The sequence below is a fragment of the Melopsittacus undulatus genome, chromosome Z (assembly GCF_012275295.1).
Source record: "Melopsittacus undulatus isolate bMelUnd1 chromosome Z, bMelUnd1.mat.Z, whole genome shotgun sequence".
Taxonomy (NCBI): Eukaryota; Metazoa; Chordata; class Aves; order Psittaciformes; family Psittaculidae; genus Melopsittacus; species Melopsittacus undulatus.
In genome coordinates this window covers 29,213,071-29,232,918 of record NC_047557.1, presented here as the reverse complement: position 1 = coordinate 29,232,918, position 19,848 = coordinate 29,213,071, and the positions used below count along the sequence as shown (strand labels likewise).

At 36.4% G+C, this 19,848-nt stretch overlaps 1 protein-coding gene across 1 annotated transcript in view; it reads left to right on the top strand.

The window, feature by feature from the left end:
• The window catches only part of GLIS3 (GLIS family zinc finger 3), a 148,018-nt gene that overhangs the window by 38,626 nt on the left and 89,544 nt on the right, over window positions 1–19,848 (top strand). The window contains 1 exon segment of the mRNA XM_005155006.1: window positions 2,098–3,223. Within this exon segment, the coding sequence (XP_005155063.1) occupies window positions 2,098–3,223 (1,126 nt within the window).

Here is a 19,848-nt window from a genome sequence, read left to right as displayed (position 1 = left end):
AGAATAAGATAACAAAGACACTGTGATTTTTCATCTTTAACTTCTAAGGCTAGATCTGAGTGTGGAAAACTATATACATTTCTCTCATCTGAATGACTTTATGTAGTGTTTTCGTATATTCTTTCAACCTTGCTGGTCAAATTGAAAGATAATCCACAGATCTCAGAGGCAAAAAGTCAGTTTACAAAAAGCAAAATCATGGAAATGTGGTAAATTCACTGAGAATATCTCCAGAGCAGTTGTTAGGATCTGTTCTTGCTCTCTTGGGTTCACTGATACTGTTTTAAATAGGATTCCCAGTTTCAGCCTACCACCAACCACCACTTGAGTAGTTTCATCTATCCCAAGCGAAGCTGTGATTGCAGCAGTAAGGCTGTAGTGCAGGCATATGATGCAAGTATGAGCCTAAACAGATCTGTCCCATGGTTCTGTGTTCCTGAAGCCGTATCTGTAAGAAAGTCTTGCAGAAACTCAGAAGCAACTGCAGTATTGCTTACCCTGCATAGACATGAGAACTTGCTTCCCTATTAAAAAAAAAAGAAAGCAAGTCAGATAGGTAGAAGTGCCTCCTCAGAAGCTTGCTGTAATGATGTATGTATCAAGAAACAGATGAGATTTGATTTTATTAATTTTCCTTATGGTGCATGCTTTTTTTCAAAAATTGAGGTTTGTAGCAATATAAAAACATGCAGTAAAATAATTATAAGTAACTACAGGAATACCTTTGTAAATACATTATTCCTTACCTGCATGACAGTGCCTGTGGAATATTGCATGCAAATATTTCATATACTGTTTATTTAGAGCTTTTAGAAAATATATTTCAACACCTGGTACTTAAAGTACCTATTAGTATTCAAGGTACCTATTAGCACCTATTAGCTGTCCTTTTAAAGTTAATTTGACCTCCTGAAGTCTTTGTACAATAGGAGGAACTGTTGTGGATCTTGGGTTTTATGTGAGATGGTAAGAAGCAGTGATTGGCTTGTCTACCTTAAAAAATGCAATTTAGGTGTGGAAGAGAAACTAAATTTCCCATTTACTGGATCCATCATTGAAATTCTATGCTTTTTTAAAAGTTTATTGTGAAAATAATCAACCCAGGAATTAATCCCAAAATGAAAGGTGCAAAGGCTTCTGTGTCTATGAGATCTCCAGGTTTATATAGCTGCATACCTGGTTCTTTCTACTGCTAGAGCTCCTTAAAATTGAAATTCATACACTGATAGCACTGTTGGCTGACAGGAGATCCAAATCTGCCATGGGAACTGAAAACATAAAGACGTAAATCCAGTTGGCCTTTACCCAGCATTTGCAGCCATGAACAAGGGATCTTGATGTTCTTATATTTCCTTTTTATACCTTTCAGTATAACACAGTACTGTTAAGAGCTTATGAGCTCTTTTTTTTAGGCTATCAGTAGAATATCTGCAGTATAAGTAAGTTTTACATTATTTCTGTGAAAAACAATTATAATAGCAAGATTACACTTTCATGAAAATTTAGATTGCTGACTTGGTGGGAGATACATAGGCAGATCAAAACTAAATAAACCACTTCAAGCAGCTCTTCTACTTTATTAATTTTGTTTGGTTTGTAAAGTTAGATATTTGTATTTATAAACTTGTGTTATTTCTGTAAAGACTACTATTGGTATGCATTACAATTATATTCAGGTTTAATATTTATTCTTTATTAATAAGTTTTCTTCCTGTTCTTTGCCAGCAAAATAATATTAAACTCAAATCAATATGAGTTTCGTACAAGGCAGGAGCATAACGCTTTGGCTTCAGAAGCCCAAAAATATTTATACCACAGGTGATGAACAGATTTGCATTGATTTCTGCAGTGATATATCAAGAACATTTACAGCAACTTTTCTTTAAAATCTTGAAATTTTAAAGCTGGTTTCCTAAGTGACCTTGTTACATATGTATTGCCCATGTATGGCTGCTGGTACATTAACTGAGAGTGCTGAATTTGAGTAACTTAAAATTCCAGAGAACTTTTTTCACATGTAGCCTTTCTTTGTGTTTGAAAATAGAAGGACTACTGTTGAGTTGTCTTCTTACTTAGTTTATTTTGCCTTTATTGTAGGTTGCTCTTGGCGCATGAATCTCTGGCCTCTATGACATTAAGCTTGTCAGAAAGTCAGTCCACTTCGAGTGTTAAGCAAGAGTGGTCACATGGGTACAAGACACTTCCTTCTGTAGCTCCTGATGAAGGTTTTCAAAACAGCACTGAGCTTGGGGACTTACTAAATTTTTCACCTGGAACATCCGTGTCAGGTAATTGCGTATCTAACTCATTACTATCCTACTTATATGGCACAGAAAATAAGCATTTCCCTTACACTAGTCCTCACCATTCCTCAGCCTGGTCTCAATCAGCCTGCTCCAAAAAAAGATCACTCTCTCTATCTCCTCTGTCTGATGGCATTGGGATCGACTTCAATACAATCATCCGTACATCCCCAACCTCTCTGGTGTCCTACATCAGCAGTTCCAGGACATCACCAGCAAATGTCTTCCCACAACCTAAGTTCTATGGGCATTTTCTGGGAGTGAGAGAAAGCTGTATGGCCCAAAATTGCTCTATTCCATCTGCCCAGAAAGTCCTCCTCATGTCTAATGGCAATGTCACCTTCTCAGGGTACACTGATAATGGGGCTGGCGAGTACCAGCGGATGCAGCAGCTGGAGCAAGCCAGCTTGGAGATGGGTGCTGCGGGTAACATGGTGATCCAGGCGAGCATGCTACCTGCAGACAACCAGGTGGTGAACATCCTGAAAGATGGACAGCTGGACAACTTCTCGAGCCACATGGCTGACATGCCTTTTCCACCCATGCTACCACCACCTCCTTCTCAAGGGCCACCACCACCATACCATGCTCACCAGCACCAGCATCCACACAACCTCCCAAGTTGCATTCACCCGTTGGCTGTGCCTGTTTCTGCCCCAGGCTCTCTGCTTGATGAAGACAGCGAGTCAGGCGATTTCAATGGCAAGTATGGCTGCTGTTGGTTAGACTGTGGTGCACTGTATGACCAGCAAGAGGAACTTGTGTGGCACATAGAGAAGATTCATATAGACCAGAGGAAAGGAGAGGACTTTACTTGTTTCTGGGCAGGGTGTCCACGAAGGTACAAGCCATTTAATGCCCGTTATAAACTGCTGATTCACATGAGAGTCCACTCAGGAGAGAAGCCAAACAAATGCACAGTAAGTCTGAATTCTCTCTCTGTTACCAATAACAGGTCTTATATTACTCATGAAAATACAAAGAATTTGTAATTCTACCTTTGTTTTTCCAGTTTAATGGTGTGCTTTTTTAACTAGTCTGTGTGAATGAATGACTGTTCCATCTTTCCCCCTAGATTGAAAGGAAAGGTAGTCTTTAATTTGATATGCAGTAATAGACAAGGGTGGACAAAATGTTATTTTCTAATTTTATAATCTTTTACTGTAGATCACAAAATTGACTTAGTAGACCTTGATAAAGTACAATTCAAAGCACCCTCTGTACTTAAGTACCTGTATGAGCGAAACACATGGGAAAAGTGCTCCAGAATAAATGGCACAATTTTATTCTTGCCTCATGTTACTCCTTTTAGACTTGAGGAATTTTCAGGATCTTGCATAATGTTACCATGAAAAACTGAGAGGAGGTCGGTATTTCTTAAGGCAGTTGTTTGTTTCATTACTAACAAAAACCAGACCCACAGCCCTGTTTTTATGAATACATTAGGAATTAAGCACATAATTTCTCTGTTTGCAGATTCTAGCAATGAGCAGTCAACCCGCAGAGTTTTTCTTGTTGTTTTCCTTAGGGTCATTGAAAGTCAATCTCACACATATGTAATCACATGGGATAACAATCCAGCCAGTAAAGCATAGAATCACTTTATGTTTAAATTCCAGTAAACAACCTGTAATTTCTGTACTTCAGATTCTTGATTGGCCTTACATACAGTCTGTATTTTGGATGATGAGTAGCTTACTTTTACTGTGTGCTTACTTAGTGCCAGCAGAAAGTAATCTTACCAGTGCTGTTTCCAGTCCTCAGCATAATCTAATAAAATAATGAGTGTAAAATTTCTAGGAATAACTGCTGAATATTATTCACTTGAAAAAAAAATCCTTATTTGTAAGTTATGAAATGTAAATTGGTCCTGGAGTCTATTTCTATTTGTGTGCATAGTTAAATAATTTTATTACCATGATGTAGATGTTTGCTTGTGCAGTAGATAGAGAAAACTTTTTTATTTCACTTTTGTTACAGCAAAGGCCCAGTCTCCTGGAGGGACAGCAGTTATCTTCCTAGGTTTCTCTCTCAGATTTAAAGGATTTGGTAGAGATTGGGTCACAACCCTAGGGAGACTCTTATCTTTCCCTTTAGTCACACCAGCCTCTGAACTGGGGCTTTCTGGATACTTTTTTAAAAATTCCATGATACTGTCTTTTCTGCTCTCCAGATATATTGCTTCACAGTTTACCATTAATTTCATTTCCTCTTCAGGGATTTCTTGTCAGCTTTGTGGTGAGAGAAGAGAAAAAAGAATTATTAGGAGTAAAGAAAGTAATATTTTAATGGAATAGCACTTGGAGAAAATGGACAGACATCAACAGATGAGTGAGGGCAGAAAATTGTATGAAGAAAGAGTTGGAGTGGTGAAAGAGCACTGTAAAAAGAGTAATGGAGATACCCAGCATCTTCTAGTAGGAGAGTTATGGTGAGGGATCCAAGTAGACCAGGGAAAACAGGGTGTTGGTATCACTTTATACTCTCTGCCCTGCCTATTCAGAAAGGATGCTTACAGTGACCTTCTCGTGTAAGTGGGAAGTGACCTCATTATGAGGCCTCCCCCAGGAGTCCTTAGCTTTGAAGAAATTGTCATTCACTGGTGATAAATATGTTAATGTTTAAGAGGATAGCCATAGAGATACCGCTTCATATGGTAACATTTTTAAGATAACTAAATCTAAACTAAAGCATGTTCCAAGTCACACTGTGTCACAAAAATGTAAGAGATGTCTCTATTAGCTTCTCAGAGAGGATTGCTTTTGTAAACATTAAAAAGTGTGACTAATTTCACTGAACTTCATCAAATATTGCCGAGTCATTGCTAGATAGTGCCAAAAAGTTTGCATATCATGAACCAGCAGCCACATGCTTATCTTGCTTTCATGTCATAAGTGTAATGAAATGTAGAAATAGGGTGACATGATAACTCTCATAATGTGGGATAGACCTGCTTTCTTGGGATAGAATGCAGAAATGGCATTCTTTAGCAGGGTTTGAGAGGAACAGCTTGCCGTCTTCTCACTTTATCATTTCACTAGTGGCGTGAATTTGGAAAAGAGTATTTGACTTTCTAATGCCTAGGACCCATGGTCTGGAAGTATCTCAATATATTTAGGAAACTGTTCTTCAGCCAGACTGTTTCATATACCTGTTTCACCAAGCAGTGAAATTTACATTCATATCAATTCAGTTTAAGGTTTTAAACTGAGATTTAAAGTGAGGTACTAAAGAGAACAGTTTGGGCAAGATGATCATGGAGTATGATTTCTGTAATTAACAAAAAATAGGCAAAAGAAATCTCAAGCTTTTTACGAAACCTGTATGAATGTATGGATTTAAGATAAAACAATAATTAATAATCTTTATTTGTCCACCTACAGTCTTTCTATAGTTTATTTACACCTCTTTCACTAAGAACATTATAAAGTAAAAGTTTACATCCACTGCAGTTTACAACTGAAAAAAGGCAGTCTAGTAGACAAAGCAGGGAAGGAAGGATGTCACATCCATTATGTGAGCCAACCAGCTTTACTGCAGAGAATATGTATCAGAAGCAATAGGTCTTTGGAAGGAATTTAACTTATCAAGATATCCTGTAATCAAAGAAAGCCACTTACACGAGTTACCTTAGTGACATCACACAGTAGTCACTGTATGTGTTGATCTTAACATTTTTCAAGAGACAATCTTCTCATTAAGCATATATTGCAGTGGTTCCTAGTCAGTATAATTATCATGCAGTACTTGTTTCTGTGCAGATGAGTGCAGAAAGTGTATCATCTTACGCTGTTTTCTGTATCCCAGTGGATTGCTGTGATAGTTCAGCAAGCTTTGCAAAGTTTTAGTATTACAAGGTGAGGGTTACTTCCAAGTTGGGTTACGGTGACACAGAATCAGATGCACAACTAATTACAAGGTGAACTTCATAAAATCATTTTATTCTTCTCTGTTGCCACTCTGTGATGATGAAATCATATATTTGAGAAGAGACTTGAAGAACATCTAAGACTGTAGTTAAAATCAGAGTCAAGTAGACTATTCCTTTGACTTCCCAGTAGTTTTGCCACATCTGAAATAGTTTCTATTTAGCTATGTAACAAAAATTTGAAATGATATATTATAGCTACAAATGATACTTCAGTCATTTGTTCCTTCTTGTTCTGAACGATCAGTCTTCTTCAGTTCTAGAATATGAAAGTGTTGTAGAGTGAGTATTAATCAGCAATATATAAAAACTTGTGATGATTATGATAATCAGATCAGATTGGAAAATAATTGCATACTGATTCTGATAGATTTGTTTCATGTTGTTGGTCTTCTGTGAATCAGGCTCTTTTTTTTCCAGCTTTAACTGAATTCTCTGATGAAGGTGCATGCTCAGATTAGGTTTTGGCAATTTGATCCAGTATACTTTCTCTGTGTACTGAAAAGTCATGGTGTATTTTTCATTCCTGTCCATTTTTTGAAGGCATTTCAATTTTGAAAAGCATTATTTTAATGGAGGCTTGCTTTATCTTTGTAATGGAAGCCAAAGTAGGTGAATGTATTTGGATTTGCTTTATTACATGGAAATTTGTGAAATTAAGGAGTACCTGCATACAAAAGTCCTCATTTGTATTTGACTTGTTTGGAATAGGAATTCATTAAATAGCTGCTACAATGTATTGATCTCCCTCACTTTTCGCTGAAACATGTTTCACATTCTGTTCTAAGTTGACTGCTCCTGGAATGCATTCTTTTCAGTGGCCTGGTTCAAAGACTGAAAAAACCTGGTATTAATGATATGGTAAAATATATATAGTGTCTATTCCTAAACTTGATATGGAAGATGCTGGGGAGTTAGACTAGATGATCTTTGAAGATCCATTCCAACCCAAACTATTCTGTGATCCTATGATTCTTTATATGAAGTAGGTATGGCATGTCCAATGATTTGTATTTATTTATTAATCTATGCATCAGCTTGTACTTTGTAGGAATAAGTTAAAGAAAAAGTTGAATAAAAAATGGAGGTTGAAATGCAAGCAGTTAATATGTCAGTGTTTGAGATAAAACCTGTAACATTTGCCAGCAGCTACCACCCAGTGATATCTGAGGTTCACTCAGATTTCCCCTGGGTTAGAAAAAAAGAGAATTTTCAGTAGCTGTGGAAACTCCACAGCAGCAATTGGCAAATGCTGAACTTCTGCTCTTTTTGGCTCAACCTGTGAGGTTATTTTCTACTCAATCTTCTTTCTTTTACAGTGAGTGTTTCTGTACTTTTCAAGTTCAGCTACAATAAGTGGTACTTAATTAGTCTTGTCATGATGTGCAGTCACTGAGCTTAATATGTTTATTCTGCTGTAAATAGCAACAGCATATTGTTAGAGATAAAATTCAGGCTTTCTCCTTGCAGTTTCATTCAGGTACACTAGGAATGCTTCCCCTTTTGATGCTGAGTTAAATCTTTCTGCTTTCTGTGAGATTTGAGCTATGCTTCAGCACAATTACATTAATATTTTGTAGTATGGGATAGTAGCACTCATACTGCACTTTTTATCACAGCTGCTTGATATGATATAAACCAATAACATTGCTAGTATCCCTCTCAGATTTGAAGCAACATCCATGTAACATCTGCTAAATATCAAAAATTATCCTGCCACACACAGCGTACTAAGCATGTAAAATAGAAGATATGTTTAAAATAATACCCCATAAAACTTAACACACTTGCATAATGCTTTTTTTGAGACACAAATAAACATCTTAGGGTGAGCAAGCATATTTAGATAGAAGCTATGTATGCTACTTGAAGAATATGTGTTTGGAAGATGGTGTTCAAGATGAAATTTTGATTAAAACCGTTAAATCCATCCTGTAAAAATTATTGGGATTTTTTTTTTCATCTAAAAGCTTTAGCAGTGTGCTTTCATATAATGTGTTATATATAGCATGTACTATATATTTTAAGTACAGTAAATGCCACTGTTTTTTGGTGAGAAGGCTATATCAAATCCTATATTGCACTGGTATTGTGAAAAAGTAGAAACTATATATATATATATATTTAATTCACTAAACTAATTAAAACAGAAATACCATGGAAAAGGAAGTGATGTATGAGTAATTTGACTGTATAATGGTGTATAGACACCAAAAAGCTGCGTTTTGATTTGCAACCATAAAGATAAGACTTCCTAACTTGTGCAATTTTAGTAACCTGCTGGCTTTGGTTAGGATGTTTTAGCTGTTTAAAGGAAAAACAAATTATGAATTGTGCATGTGCTTCCACAAACAGCTCAAATTTGTTTGATCACATCAGATGGCACCTAGCCCAAGCAAAAAAATCTTATCTCTAAGCAATGGTACTAATGCTCTTTTAATGCTATTCTTTCAGTATGAAATACCTAATGCATCCATAATTCAACATGTAATGATATATGCTTTTCCTGAGGCTGCTCAAGATGCACAACTTCCAGTTGAGTTCAGTGAGCACCTGAAGTAACCTTTTGGTATCCAAAGTACTGACCCTTAATATCTTCGCATTGCATACATTTAAAAATGCAAAGTAAACTCCTTTCTACATGCAGATGTAGAACTGATGAAGGTGAAAACCAGTAGCCAGAAACCCATATTTTATGTTACGGCATAAAATTTATTAAACCTTACCTTGTTCTTCTAATGAATAATTTGATTGTTCTGTTAAGTATTTGAACCAGCTTTTCTTGCCTTTTGACTTAGATATTTCAAAAATTTAGGACAGATTTTTAGTTAACTTTTTCAAACAGTCATCTTTTCAGTTTCACTGTAATCCACGGCATGGTTGTGAAGTATCCAGAAATAACAATGAACATTCCTAATTATACAAACACTTATGTTTGTGTGGAATGGTTTCTAATTTATTATCTCTTTGTGTTTGTGGATAGGCACAAAGATTATATTTTATTTATAAGATTATATCATGTCAATTTCCGTGTGGCAAGATTTTAATTGAACATTTTTGAGATTTTTTTCTGTTGCTATACCAAACTATAAATAAATGTTAAACTAAAAAAAAAAAAATCACTCTTAAAAATTTGCCTGAGGAAGACAAGTATCAGCTTGATTCACTCTAACCCTGCAGAAATTCTGTTCTACTGCCACTGTAGTCCCAATGAGCTGAGGTGGCATTTAGCAGGTGGTTAAAGCTTGTGTACTTTTACAGAGAGATACTTGCAGAGTAGATTTCCATAGGACCTGGACAGTAGGATTAAGCACTGTTCAGAACGTGACTTCCTATAAATGGTTGAAATTGGCTTTTTTGGACAAGGATATTACCAATACAGCCAGTACAGTGGAGTCTTCTGTTATAGAAATACAATTGCTGTTGATCTTGTATTAACAGGACTTGAAAAACTGCTGAACAAACCTTTCTGTACAAGGCTGCATGGAAACAGAGAGGTGCAGTTTGTCTGTGTGGAGAGCTGAATTAACCGAGAGAAGGAAATTCAAGAAGAGGAGCTAGGGAGGATGCTGTGACAGTTTTGTCTGGAACCGCTGTGGAACCCAGTTAGATCTGTTCAGTGTATCTCGTTTTGCTAAACCTTGGTATAGTCACATGGTGATTGTTTTCCGGCATCACTGCTATCCACTAGGAGTGCTTGTTTTTCCTGTCTATTAAAGGCTGGTTTGATTTAAGTTTGATACTTTCTTACCATCATTTTTAAGGATATATAAAAACTTTATTCTGTGTGTATTCAGCTCTTGAGAATTAATACACATCATTACAAAGTTCAAGATCACAAGTGAATCATTTTAGAGAGATGTCACTGTGGTAAGAATTTTTTTTTAAGAGCAGTTTCTGCATAAAATGTTGAGATGTAATGTTCCTCATCTGTCCATGAAGCAGTGTGCTCCTTACAAAGAGTTGTTATAAATAATTTCCCTCCCTCTCTTTTCTCCCTCTTTGAATGCATTCTATTGGTCATCAACTGGCACAAGCTCAAGGAAAAGATGACAACGTTCCTTTATGGGTACTCTTGGTTCATTTCTATAAATACATTCAAATAAAATTAAATTGCTTTGGCTCTTTATTTTTTACTGTTTAACAGAAGTGCCTCCATGGTTAATCAGATGTAAACACCAAGCAGTGACACTGTTCTTCAAGGTCTGGAATAGACACCAATGGATGTGTTTTCCTTGTAACATTCAGATTTCTGTTTTAAGAAATTACAGCTATGCAAACAACCTTATCTGGGCCGACAATAAAAAAATCGTTGATTCTAATTAGGAGTTGTCACATAATAGAAAAAGACAAGGCTTCTTTTGTTCCATGAAAAGCCTGCTTTGCCTGCTTACAAAAATGCATGGATTTCTTTCCAGTGGCTTTATATAATTGGTATGACAAAGTTTCAGTCCTGTGATCTTAGAATTTCCAAGTGATTCAGACACACTTGTCAAACCTTGTTTAAGGTATTTGATGTTAATCTTTTACAGAAGCTGGTAGACTGCATGAACATGGAGTTTGCTTTGTCTAAAGGAGTGGGCTATACATAAACTGAATTAAGGAATATTTATGTTGAGACTGCTGCGATTATTGAGAGTCCTTTTTTTAGAAATGAACCACTGTTGAGAAACACGGCTGCCCAGCTCGGACTGACTCACAATGACTCTTGGCTTTTGAAGCCCTGGACAAATGTGACCTGAATCAATTGTGTAAATTAATAATGTGAGCTACTAGGTTGTGACACTGATTTTATGTCTGCATCAGTGAAGTAGGTCCATTATCCTATAACTTGTCAAGGAAAGAGACATGCAGATTGAGCAAATACTGTAGAAATCATTATAATCGATAGCTCTGCATGCAGAGTGACTGAAAATATACATGTCACCAGTTGAACTCAGACTGTTAAACTCAGCTAAATGAGTGTCTGTGAAGCCTGGGTTGTGAACATGGTGAACAGTGGAGAGTTTGGCTCCAAATTAAAAGCAAGCAGTCTGCAAGATTGTTGAACTGCTTTAATGGTGATAAGGTTCTCAAAAGTTTGTCATGTGTTTGTGAGATCTGACATTTTCTCTAAAGGCAGAGGTTTTCTGCTTCTGGTTGGCAGGAGTTGTTGAAAAGCCACTGAATGCAACACTAACCTGTAATAGTGCTTCTGAATCACCACACATCTTGAAAAAATGGTGATGCCTTGTTTGGAAACTTATTTTCTCCCCTCATCCTTCAGCCACCCACAAAGAAAAGCTTTGGTGTTAATGTCTTCATTTCATATATGGTTTTCAGTGCAAGAAACACAGGGGTAATATGTTGCAGATATTCTTTGCAAGGCTTAGAAAACAGCAAAAATGAGGTTATCATAGCAGGTTCTGTTTACAAACTTTAGTTCTTCTTTCATCATATTAGCATCTGGGTGCTTTATTTTTTTCCCTTACATAAGATGAGATGGGTCACTGAATCCATCACCATGGGCTGAAGTATTAGTATCCCTCTAGTACTAGTATCCTTCTCATCTGTGCTGGTGTGACAGATCCTCTGTTACCATCAAGCAAAAATTGTATTTGGTCAGCAAAGGAATGGTATATCCTGACACTCTCTGAACCTGAGGGAGACAGAGAAGACTGAAGTGATCTGAGTAAGGAGAATTCTTGATTGCTTATAGGAAGGAGAACTGTGTTTGTCCAGAACTTGGATATTTCCCTGACCATGAAATACAATTTTAGCTCAAATATGTTAGTACAAAACTGTTCTGATTGTATTTCCAGAAAATAGTAAAAGCTAGTTGGTTATCATCTGTCCCTCAGCATTATCTTGAGATACTGGGTTTTTTCTTCAATAGTATGTAATATAACTGAGAAGCATGAGGTCTTTAATGACTTACAGTTCACAAGGCAAGGTTACAGCAATGTTCAGCAAGAGGCAGCTGCAAGTTCTCTTTTAGATGTACTGGGGGAATCATGTCTCAGGTGTGAATGCAGAGAACATGTCCAACAGTATGTGGATGTAGAACATTTCTGTCACAGTCTGTGCTGGTTGCAGAGACTGGAAACAGGTGCTGTGGTGTGTTTTCATAGACAACCTGCTGCTTGTTTCTCTGAACTATGGGGAGGAAGGACATGGGTGTGTAGTATAACTCTGACATGCTTTCAAAAGGAAAAGAAGAAAATTAGACTAACAGGCTTTACGTCATATGTGATGAGGACAATATGCCAGTTTTCACTATTCTTTTTTTGTGCATATTTGCATTTTTTCCCCCAATTTTCAACATTTATACACAGGATTAAATCAATTTTGTATTGGTTGTAAAGATTTCTTTTCATGGTCCTTACAAAATTCTGTCCAGATGGAGCAATCCACAACACTAATCATAGGTATGTAGTATTTGGATCTATTCTAGCATGTACCCAGCAAGCTCAGAGTTTAGGCTGTTAGCTCATCTCTCTCTTTGTAAGACCATATAGGTACAGTCTTTGTGATCCTTAGAGCCTCCCTCAATGGACTAGTGACATAAGCCATAAAAACAAGGTAATTTTTTTGTCTTTTTTGTCAAAAAAATCACAAACTCAGTTGTTCTGTTTTATCTTTAGAATGACACTGAGGAAGACAGAATAAATGTTCTGTCGAAGTTTTAGAAACTGACTCGTTACTGTGGGTTAGGTATATATACCCTGTGGTACTGTGTATTCCATGAATTTGTATTTTTATCAAAACATATTTGTTTAAAAAACCCAACAAACTACTTTTTAAGATTCCTTTGTATGGTAAGAGTAAGCTGAATTAAATAGCTCAAACTGTTCCAATTTTTGAATGGTATTTGGCATTCTTTGCATTAACTCATTCACTGTTTCGGGTTGCTTAATCATTAAAGTTTCCAGAAACTTCATGTTTTTCCTTCTGAAGTTAAAAGCTGAGACAAAATGCTATTTATCTCAATGAGCTGTGCATCAAATTTAATAACAGATAGGCTCTCCTTTGTAACTTAATTAAAAACTTTACAAAGAAAAATGTTTCACTTGAGTCCCAGAAAAATAATTGTCCATTCTGTAAAAAACCCTCATCCACAAACAGTCACTACTCCTAAAACAAATGCAGATGAATAAAGTAATTAAAATGTGTTATTTAAAGTTGCACAGGAAGTTGTGAAGTATTTGAACTGTATAAGGCACATATGTTTTGGAAAAGCTAAAAGCGTAAAAGAAAAACATCTGTCCTTGGTAAGAAGCAGGCATAGTGTGTTATATTTGTTTATTTATTTGATTGCTTGATTTATTTATTTTCTTTGAGTATTTTCATCTCTATCAGCTTGTGAGATAAGATGAAATGTTTTGTTCTGAGGTTCTGTCTTCTCAGTCTGGTTATACCAGAGTTGCTAGCAGTGTTTGGTCTTCTAAGCTTCTTTGAGTTGTTGATATGAAGAGCTGATGAAATTTCTTAAGTTAGGGAAAAATGCTCTAGTTTTCTTTATTTGCTGATACAATTATGTATAAGATTTTGTAGGGTCAGAAGATGAGCTGATCTATGGGTATGGGCATTCAATTTCAAATTATTATATTACTAGAGCTTTACATGTTACTGGCCACCCGCACAACCATGCTAAATTGTAATTTCTGAACACTTAGTCCACTACAACTCCTGAGGTCAGACACACATTTTAATTTGTATTTGGAAGAGACTAGTTGTATATTTGTGGTATACTACAACACAACTAATAGGTAGTAACTTGTGAAGTGTTAGAGTCTTGATAGCTTGCAGGTGTACTTGTTGACTGCCTATGAGAGAGAACTGTCAGAATTGTAAAACATCCTTGACAGTTTTCAATAAGCCTGATTTCTTAAAATGTTTGGCAATTTTTGCAGATTAGTCCCATTTTTTTTTTTGTCAGGAAAATTCTGCTAGAAAGAAAAAACAAACAAATAATGCAAACACCAAACCATACACAAAATCCAGCTGTTAAAAATTGGTATTATTTTTTGTTAGTTAATTATGACCTTGTAAAATGCAGTTCGTTTAAATTTTTACATTGGTTCTCATGGTGTAAGACCTGAAATTTGCTGCAAATCAACTGTTATCATGGGTAAGAGCTTTTCGTCTGAAGTGAGAAATGTGATGAAGGGGTAGGGAAGCAGCAAAGAGCTTGATCATTGTCCTTCCAACAGAGATGCACAGGGGCTATTGGCTGTATTTTCCATAGCGTATTGGGCACCTCACAGTGAATACCTGACTGTCCTTGAACACGGCTTCCTGGGCAAATGTCATTAACACTTAGAATAACTTATTGGTGGTATTCAGGTCAGGTGGATTTTGTCATGCCATTGTTTCATTATTGAAGAAGAGTTAATGAGTTGCATCCTGTAAGCATGCAAGTATATAGTACATGGTCCATATACCTATCTCACAGAGGATCCATCCCAGAAAATGTGACGTTTGGCCTCACTGGCTTTCCACACATGTGTGTATGTGTTAGAATCTGGAGTTAGTTATGACTCACATTCTTAGTAATGATGCTATTGAAAACTTGTTTTCATTAGTTTTTCTTTGTAAGGTGTACGTAAACAGACATTTTGATTTTTGAGAACTGCAACTTCTATTTCTATTTGTTAGAAATATTTCTTCATAAAATATATCTTTTGTAAAACAAGCTGGCTCAATTTGCTGCCTGTTACAACAGCAAACAAAATATCTCAATCTTGGTCCTGTTTTGTGGTGACAAAAATCGGGTAGCCATAGTGTGGATGCCCTTTGGTTTAAGTGGTGATGTTTCAGAATAACCATGTGTTGGGGAAGATCACAAGTTTTTCTCTGGTCTGTTTGAGGAATTATACCATCTGGCATATGGATGGCAGAAAATGAATGAGATTGCTAGAGGTGTATTGAAAAGCAACACAGACTTAGGCTACTGCAGATAGTTAAGCTTCAAGACACTAATCCTTTCACAGTAATAATAGATTTCTTTTGAGAAACTTGGATGATTCAGAAATATTTGAACAGAAATCAAGTCCCAAGTATCACAACACCGTCTAAGAATAATTAAAAGTTGACTTTGCTAGAGCTGTAAACAAGACTCTTATCTTGCTAAACTTGCTCTGAAATTCCAACTGGCAACTGAATTTGTATATTTTAAATAAGGCCAAAATAACAGAACAGCAGATGCTGTCCTGTCCTTTGTCTTTTCCTAATAAAAATGACTGATCCTGCATAACGGTGTCATTAATTGTTCATGCTGATCTCAGAATATCTGCTTAACAACCTTTTGTTTTATTAAGATAATAAACATATATTTTCCCTTTTTAGTGTATAATCTGCCACTAATGATATAAAGACATTCTTAAACATGGAAGCTTTTTCAGTGTTGTACAAACACATCAAATGCTAACCATTAACAAGCTTTTTTCTGTTACTTGTAAGTAGAGAAAATACCTCTGTTTTTCAAAGGCTAATAAACATTCTTATAGAGAACAAAACTGACTTCTCCTTTTGGGCAGGAGACCATCAATGAGAATGACTGTGGCTCGGTAAGTCGCTTTTTCTCACCCTCCAGTGTACAAGAGTAACTAGAAAACTCAGCTAAATCTGGGGTAGTATTGATTGCTGACTTTTTTAAAAGGCATGCCTGCATTGTGTTTTGTCTGTTGAAAGAAATACTGTAAAGGCCTTAGTTTGCAGTCACTTAATCTCTTAGAGTAATTTGTTTACCTGATTCTGTTGCTACATGTACTACCCAGGTACAAGCCACTTTTTTGTGGTGGATAAAGAGACTTAGCTGATAAAGGAGTTTATTATGTCTCTCTGCTGTAAAGTACATTGGTCTTGCTCACAGAAAATGTTAGTACTTTCTTCTTTGTTTGAACCGTACCTCTATTTTTCCAGTAATTGTTGTCTTTGACTTAGATCTCATTAGGATTATGCCAAGGTCACTGAATGGCATGTCAGCTTAATTACAGTGGCTTTCAAGCTGAACAGTTCTGACTCACAAGTAGGAATTCACAGTTAGGTAAATGAACAATCTGAAGTCTCTGAGCTGCATACCATGCAATGCTTAGCCCTGTGCACTAAGATGCTGAGTGAAGACAGTGTTCCTTGGCTCCAGTAAATGGCAGTTGAAGTTCAAAAGCCCTTGACTTGGAATAGGACTGAACCACCTTAAGAGTTGACCATAAGTTGCTGTTCTTAGCTGTGTAATTTTAAGCAACTTAGGCATGAACAGGCCTCTGTTATACCAGTTAAAATGTTGTATAATGGTGGTGGGGAGTGTGAGATGTCTGGTACCCTAAAGGAAACCGGTATGACTTTTTCATTGCAAACAGGGAAGTATTAAATAGTTCTAAGCACTCCACAGGAAAAAAAAAAAAAAACAAACAGAAAAAAAAAGAAAATCTCCCACCATCAGGTTAAAAGTACCTTCTTCAGGAAAGGACTTTTTTGACACAGAAGTCTCCATGTGATGAAAACAGCTTTATTATAATTATGTCAGAGTATGTGTCATTGCATGTGTTGTTACTTCAATGTCTTAGATCTTCTGCAGCTGGATGATGTGACCGACATAAGAATTCTGTTTGCAGTGACAGGCAGCTTCCATTTTTAGTCATCTTTGTTTCTTTTTAAACTCTGTTTTACCAAACTGACATCCACATATCTTACAGATCAGACTGCTATGTGCTTCTATAATATAACTGGCTTTATTTTGCACTTCAAAGGTCTTTTGCAGTGGTGCTTATCTGCACAAACATCAGGTGGACCTAATAAAAAATGTCAGAATAATAAAAAATGTCAGAATACAGAGGAAAGCAGCATACAGCAAGAAACAGAATCCTTTTTTTTTTTTTTTGTGTGTGTGTGTGTATTCCGGAGTAGATACATCAGCAACATCTATCATTTATCTTCAGTTATCTTCACAGTCTTTAGTGTTTATTCAGATTTGAGCAGAATTAACTCAGGTGATTTTGAGTAAAAGAGAGACAAGAGAAAAGTTCACTTAAAAAAAAAAAAAAAAAGAAAAAAAGAAAGTGTACCTTTTATATTGTCCCTAAAGTTCAAGTTACTGGAGTACTTGTATATCTCTGTTGGCAATAGACATTGTCAGTTCTAGCAGCTACATTTAGGCAACCATAAAGGGTAGAGTTGTGCATCATGATCAAATTAAATTATAGTTCTGATGAAACAAGCCAAGAAATGCACTGTTTCAAAAACCTTGTCAAGAGCATCTGTCATCTGGTGTCTGAAACCAGCAATCTAAGGGACCTGTGCTACAAATTTGGATTTGAGCTAGAATTGAAGCCTAAGCAGACCATGGGCAAATGCTTAAAAAGCAGTAACTAGAACAGAGCAGTAAGGACAGTGATCTCTATCCAATATAGGATGAATATTGGTGCAGGGCAAACAAGGACTAGGACTAAGGAGTGAATGAGGATCTCCGCTGTATCGTAGTGGCTGTATCCTACAAGCGGTGTCCTGGTTATTTCATGCTACTTTGTCAGCTTCACAGGCTTGTTCTTCATCTTCTAGAATACTGATTTATAGGATCACAGCTGTGGTCAACTGTATCTTTATTATTTTATTTAGGCTGGACTGTTTCTAATTTAAAAAGAGTCATTGCCAAGTGGCATTGTGTAATTGATTGCCTGGCTGGGAGAGATAAAGTGCTGACATAGGAAAGAACTTCTTGAGAGGCTTTTAAGTTTTCTGACGGAGTATAGCTTTCACCTTGGCCTCAGTTTCTCAGGATGTCTGAGAACTGTGTTTTGCTGCAGTGGCTTGAGATCTCTTAAATGCCTTGCCCCGGGAGAGAGAAGAAATTTTCCAGTACATGTGCTTCACTCATTTCTCAGGACTGTTTGCACAGGTTTATATATTGTCAGTGTGATATGTACAGTAGCATACTGTAGGCACAAGACCATTTTAACAGAGGAAGAAGGAGAAGATGGGTAGGTTCAGGTTTTTTTTAGTATTCATCTGTAATTAAACTCATAGGCTGATTATGGAATAGAAAAGAAATATCACAAGATAGAAGTATTGTGTCTTTTACTTTAAAATGCATGTGGCTGTTGGCTCAGATTTTTCCAGATGCTATCACTTATGAATTCTGAGCTTCTTCTATGACACCAGCAACAAAATGAACCACCAACATGCAAGTCTATTTCAATTTCAGTTTCTAAATGAACCAATAACATACAGTCTCTTTCATCATAATACTATGCTTTATTTAATTTTCTGTGGGATGAGATTGATAGATGAAAACTCTCGCAACTATTTCAACACAAATTAAGTAGCTGAATTCCTAGTTCATTCAAATATGAATGATTATTAATTAATATATTTTGCTGTGGTTGATTTGGCAATCAGTAACAGGCGTGCTTACATGTAGACTGATGATGGTTGACCCTAATCAGTTTGTACAGTTCATTGTGACCTGATGCTTCCTGGGACACTGATCAAAGTCCTGCGAATCTTTCTAATGCAAAGGGTTATTCATTATACCTCTCAGCACATTCTTTGAGAGGATTGTCAGAAGATTTGTGATTTCTATAATAAATACAAAGCACACAGAATAACCCCCAGTCAGAGGTGGCAACCTGATATTTCTGCGTGATGGATTTCAGGACACTAGTGGCTAGTATTCCACAGAGATATGTAACATCTTCATTATTGTATATAGCAGGCTGGATTTTAAAAAATTATCTTCAAAACTCAGTATCTCAGGAGTAGCTTTCTGAATAGTCCACTATGCAACAGTTTTTAAGGGGCAAGAAGAAATAACTGACTGTTCTTGCAGGATAGTCATTGATGTTTTCCTCTTCATTTTTTTCTGACTCAGGGTTATGAAATATTAAAACAGAAATGAACATTGCTTAAGATAAAAAAATTAATTCTCTAAAATACTATCATTATGCCATCCAGTTGAACATGTTTAGTTCTATATTTTTCCATCAGCATAAGCAGAATAATTTAAGACCCATGCAAGTGATACAAAGAACAGGATATATAATATTCAGAATCTCTTCCAAATTTTTAAATTACATGAACTGAACACTGAAGGGCAACCCCAGGTTATGTCACTTTAAGGGAAGGTTTGCTGTATGGTTCATATCACTGCAAAAGTTGGGTAAAATTAGATTTCTACCATTATAGCTTCTTCTCTGTCACTATTAGAATTTTAGTGCAAAGAACATAATCTCTCTCAGGACATAGGGGGAAGGAAAATCTCTTTCTACTTGATTTGAGGTTTTATTCATATGGGCAAAAGTGATATCATTACAGCTGCATTGACATACAGGGTAGTTCAACCCAGCTGTCACAGCTGCTTCTTCACAACTGGCCCTGCCTCTGAAGACAACAGTCTTTCCTATGGAATGACTCAGAAAAGAGGTCTATGGTTCTCATTAAGCTCAGGGAAGGCTAGCAAATGCAACTCCCTTGAATTTTCTGTAAACAGCATGGGATTTGCACCCAGGAGTCATAGTCTGTCTCTTCACTAATGCTTAATCCTCTCAGAGGGGCTTTGTCCCTCAGGCTGTAACAAGTCTGCTGTCGAGGTAACCAAAACAACATCAACAACAGCTTTTTCTAAGGCTAAAAATTTGCTCA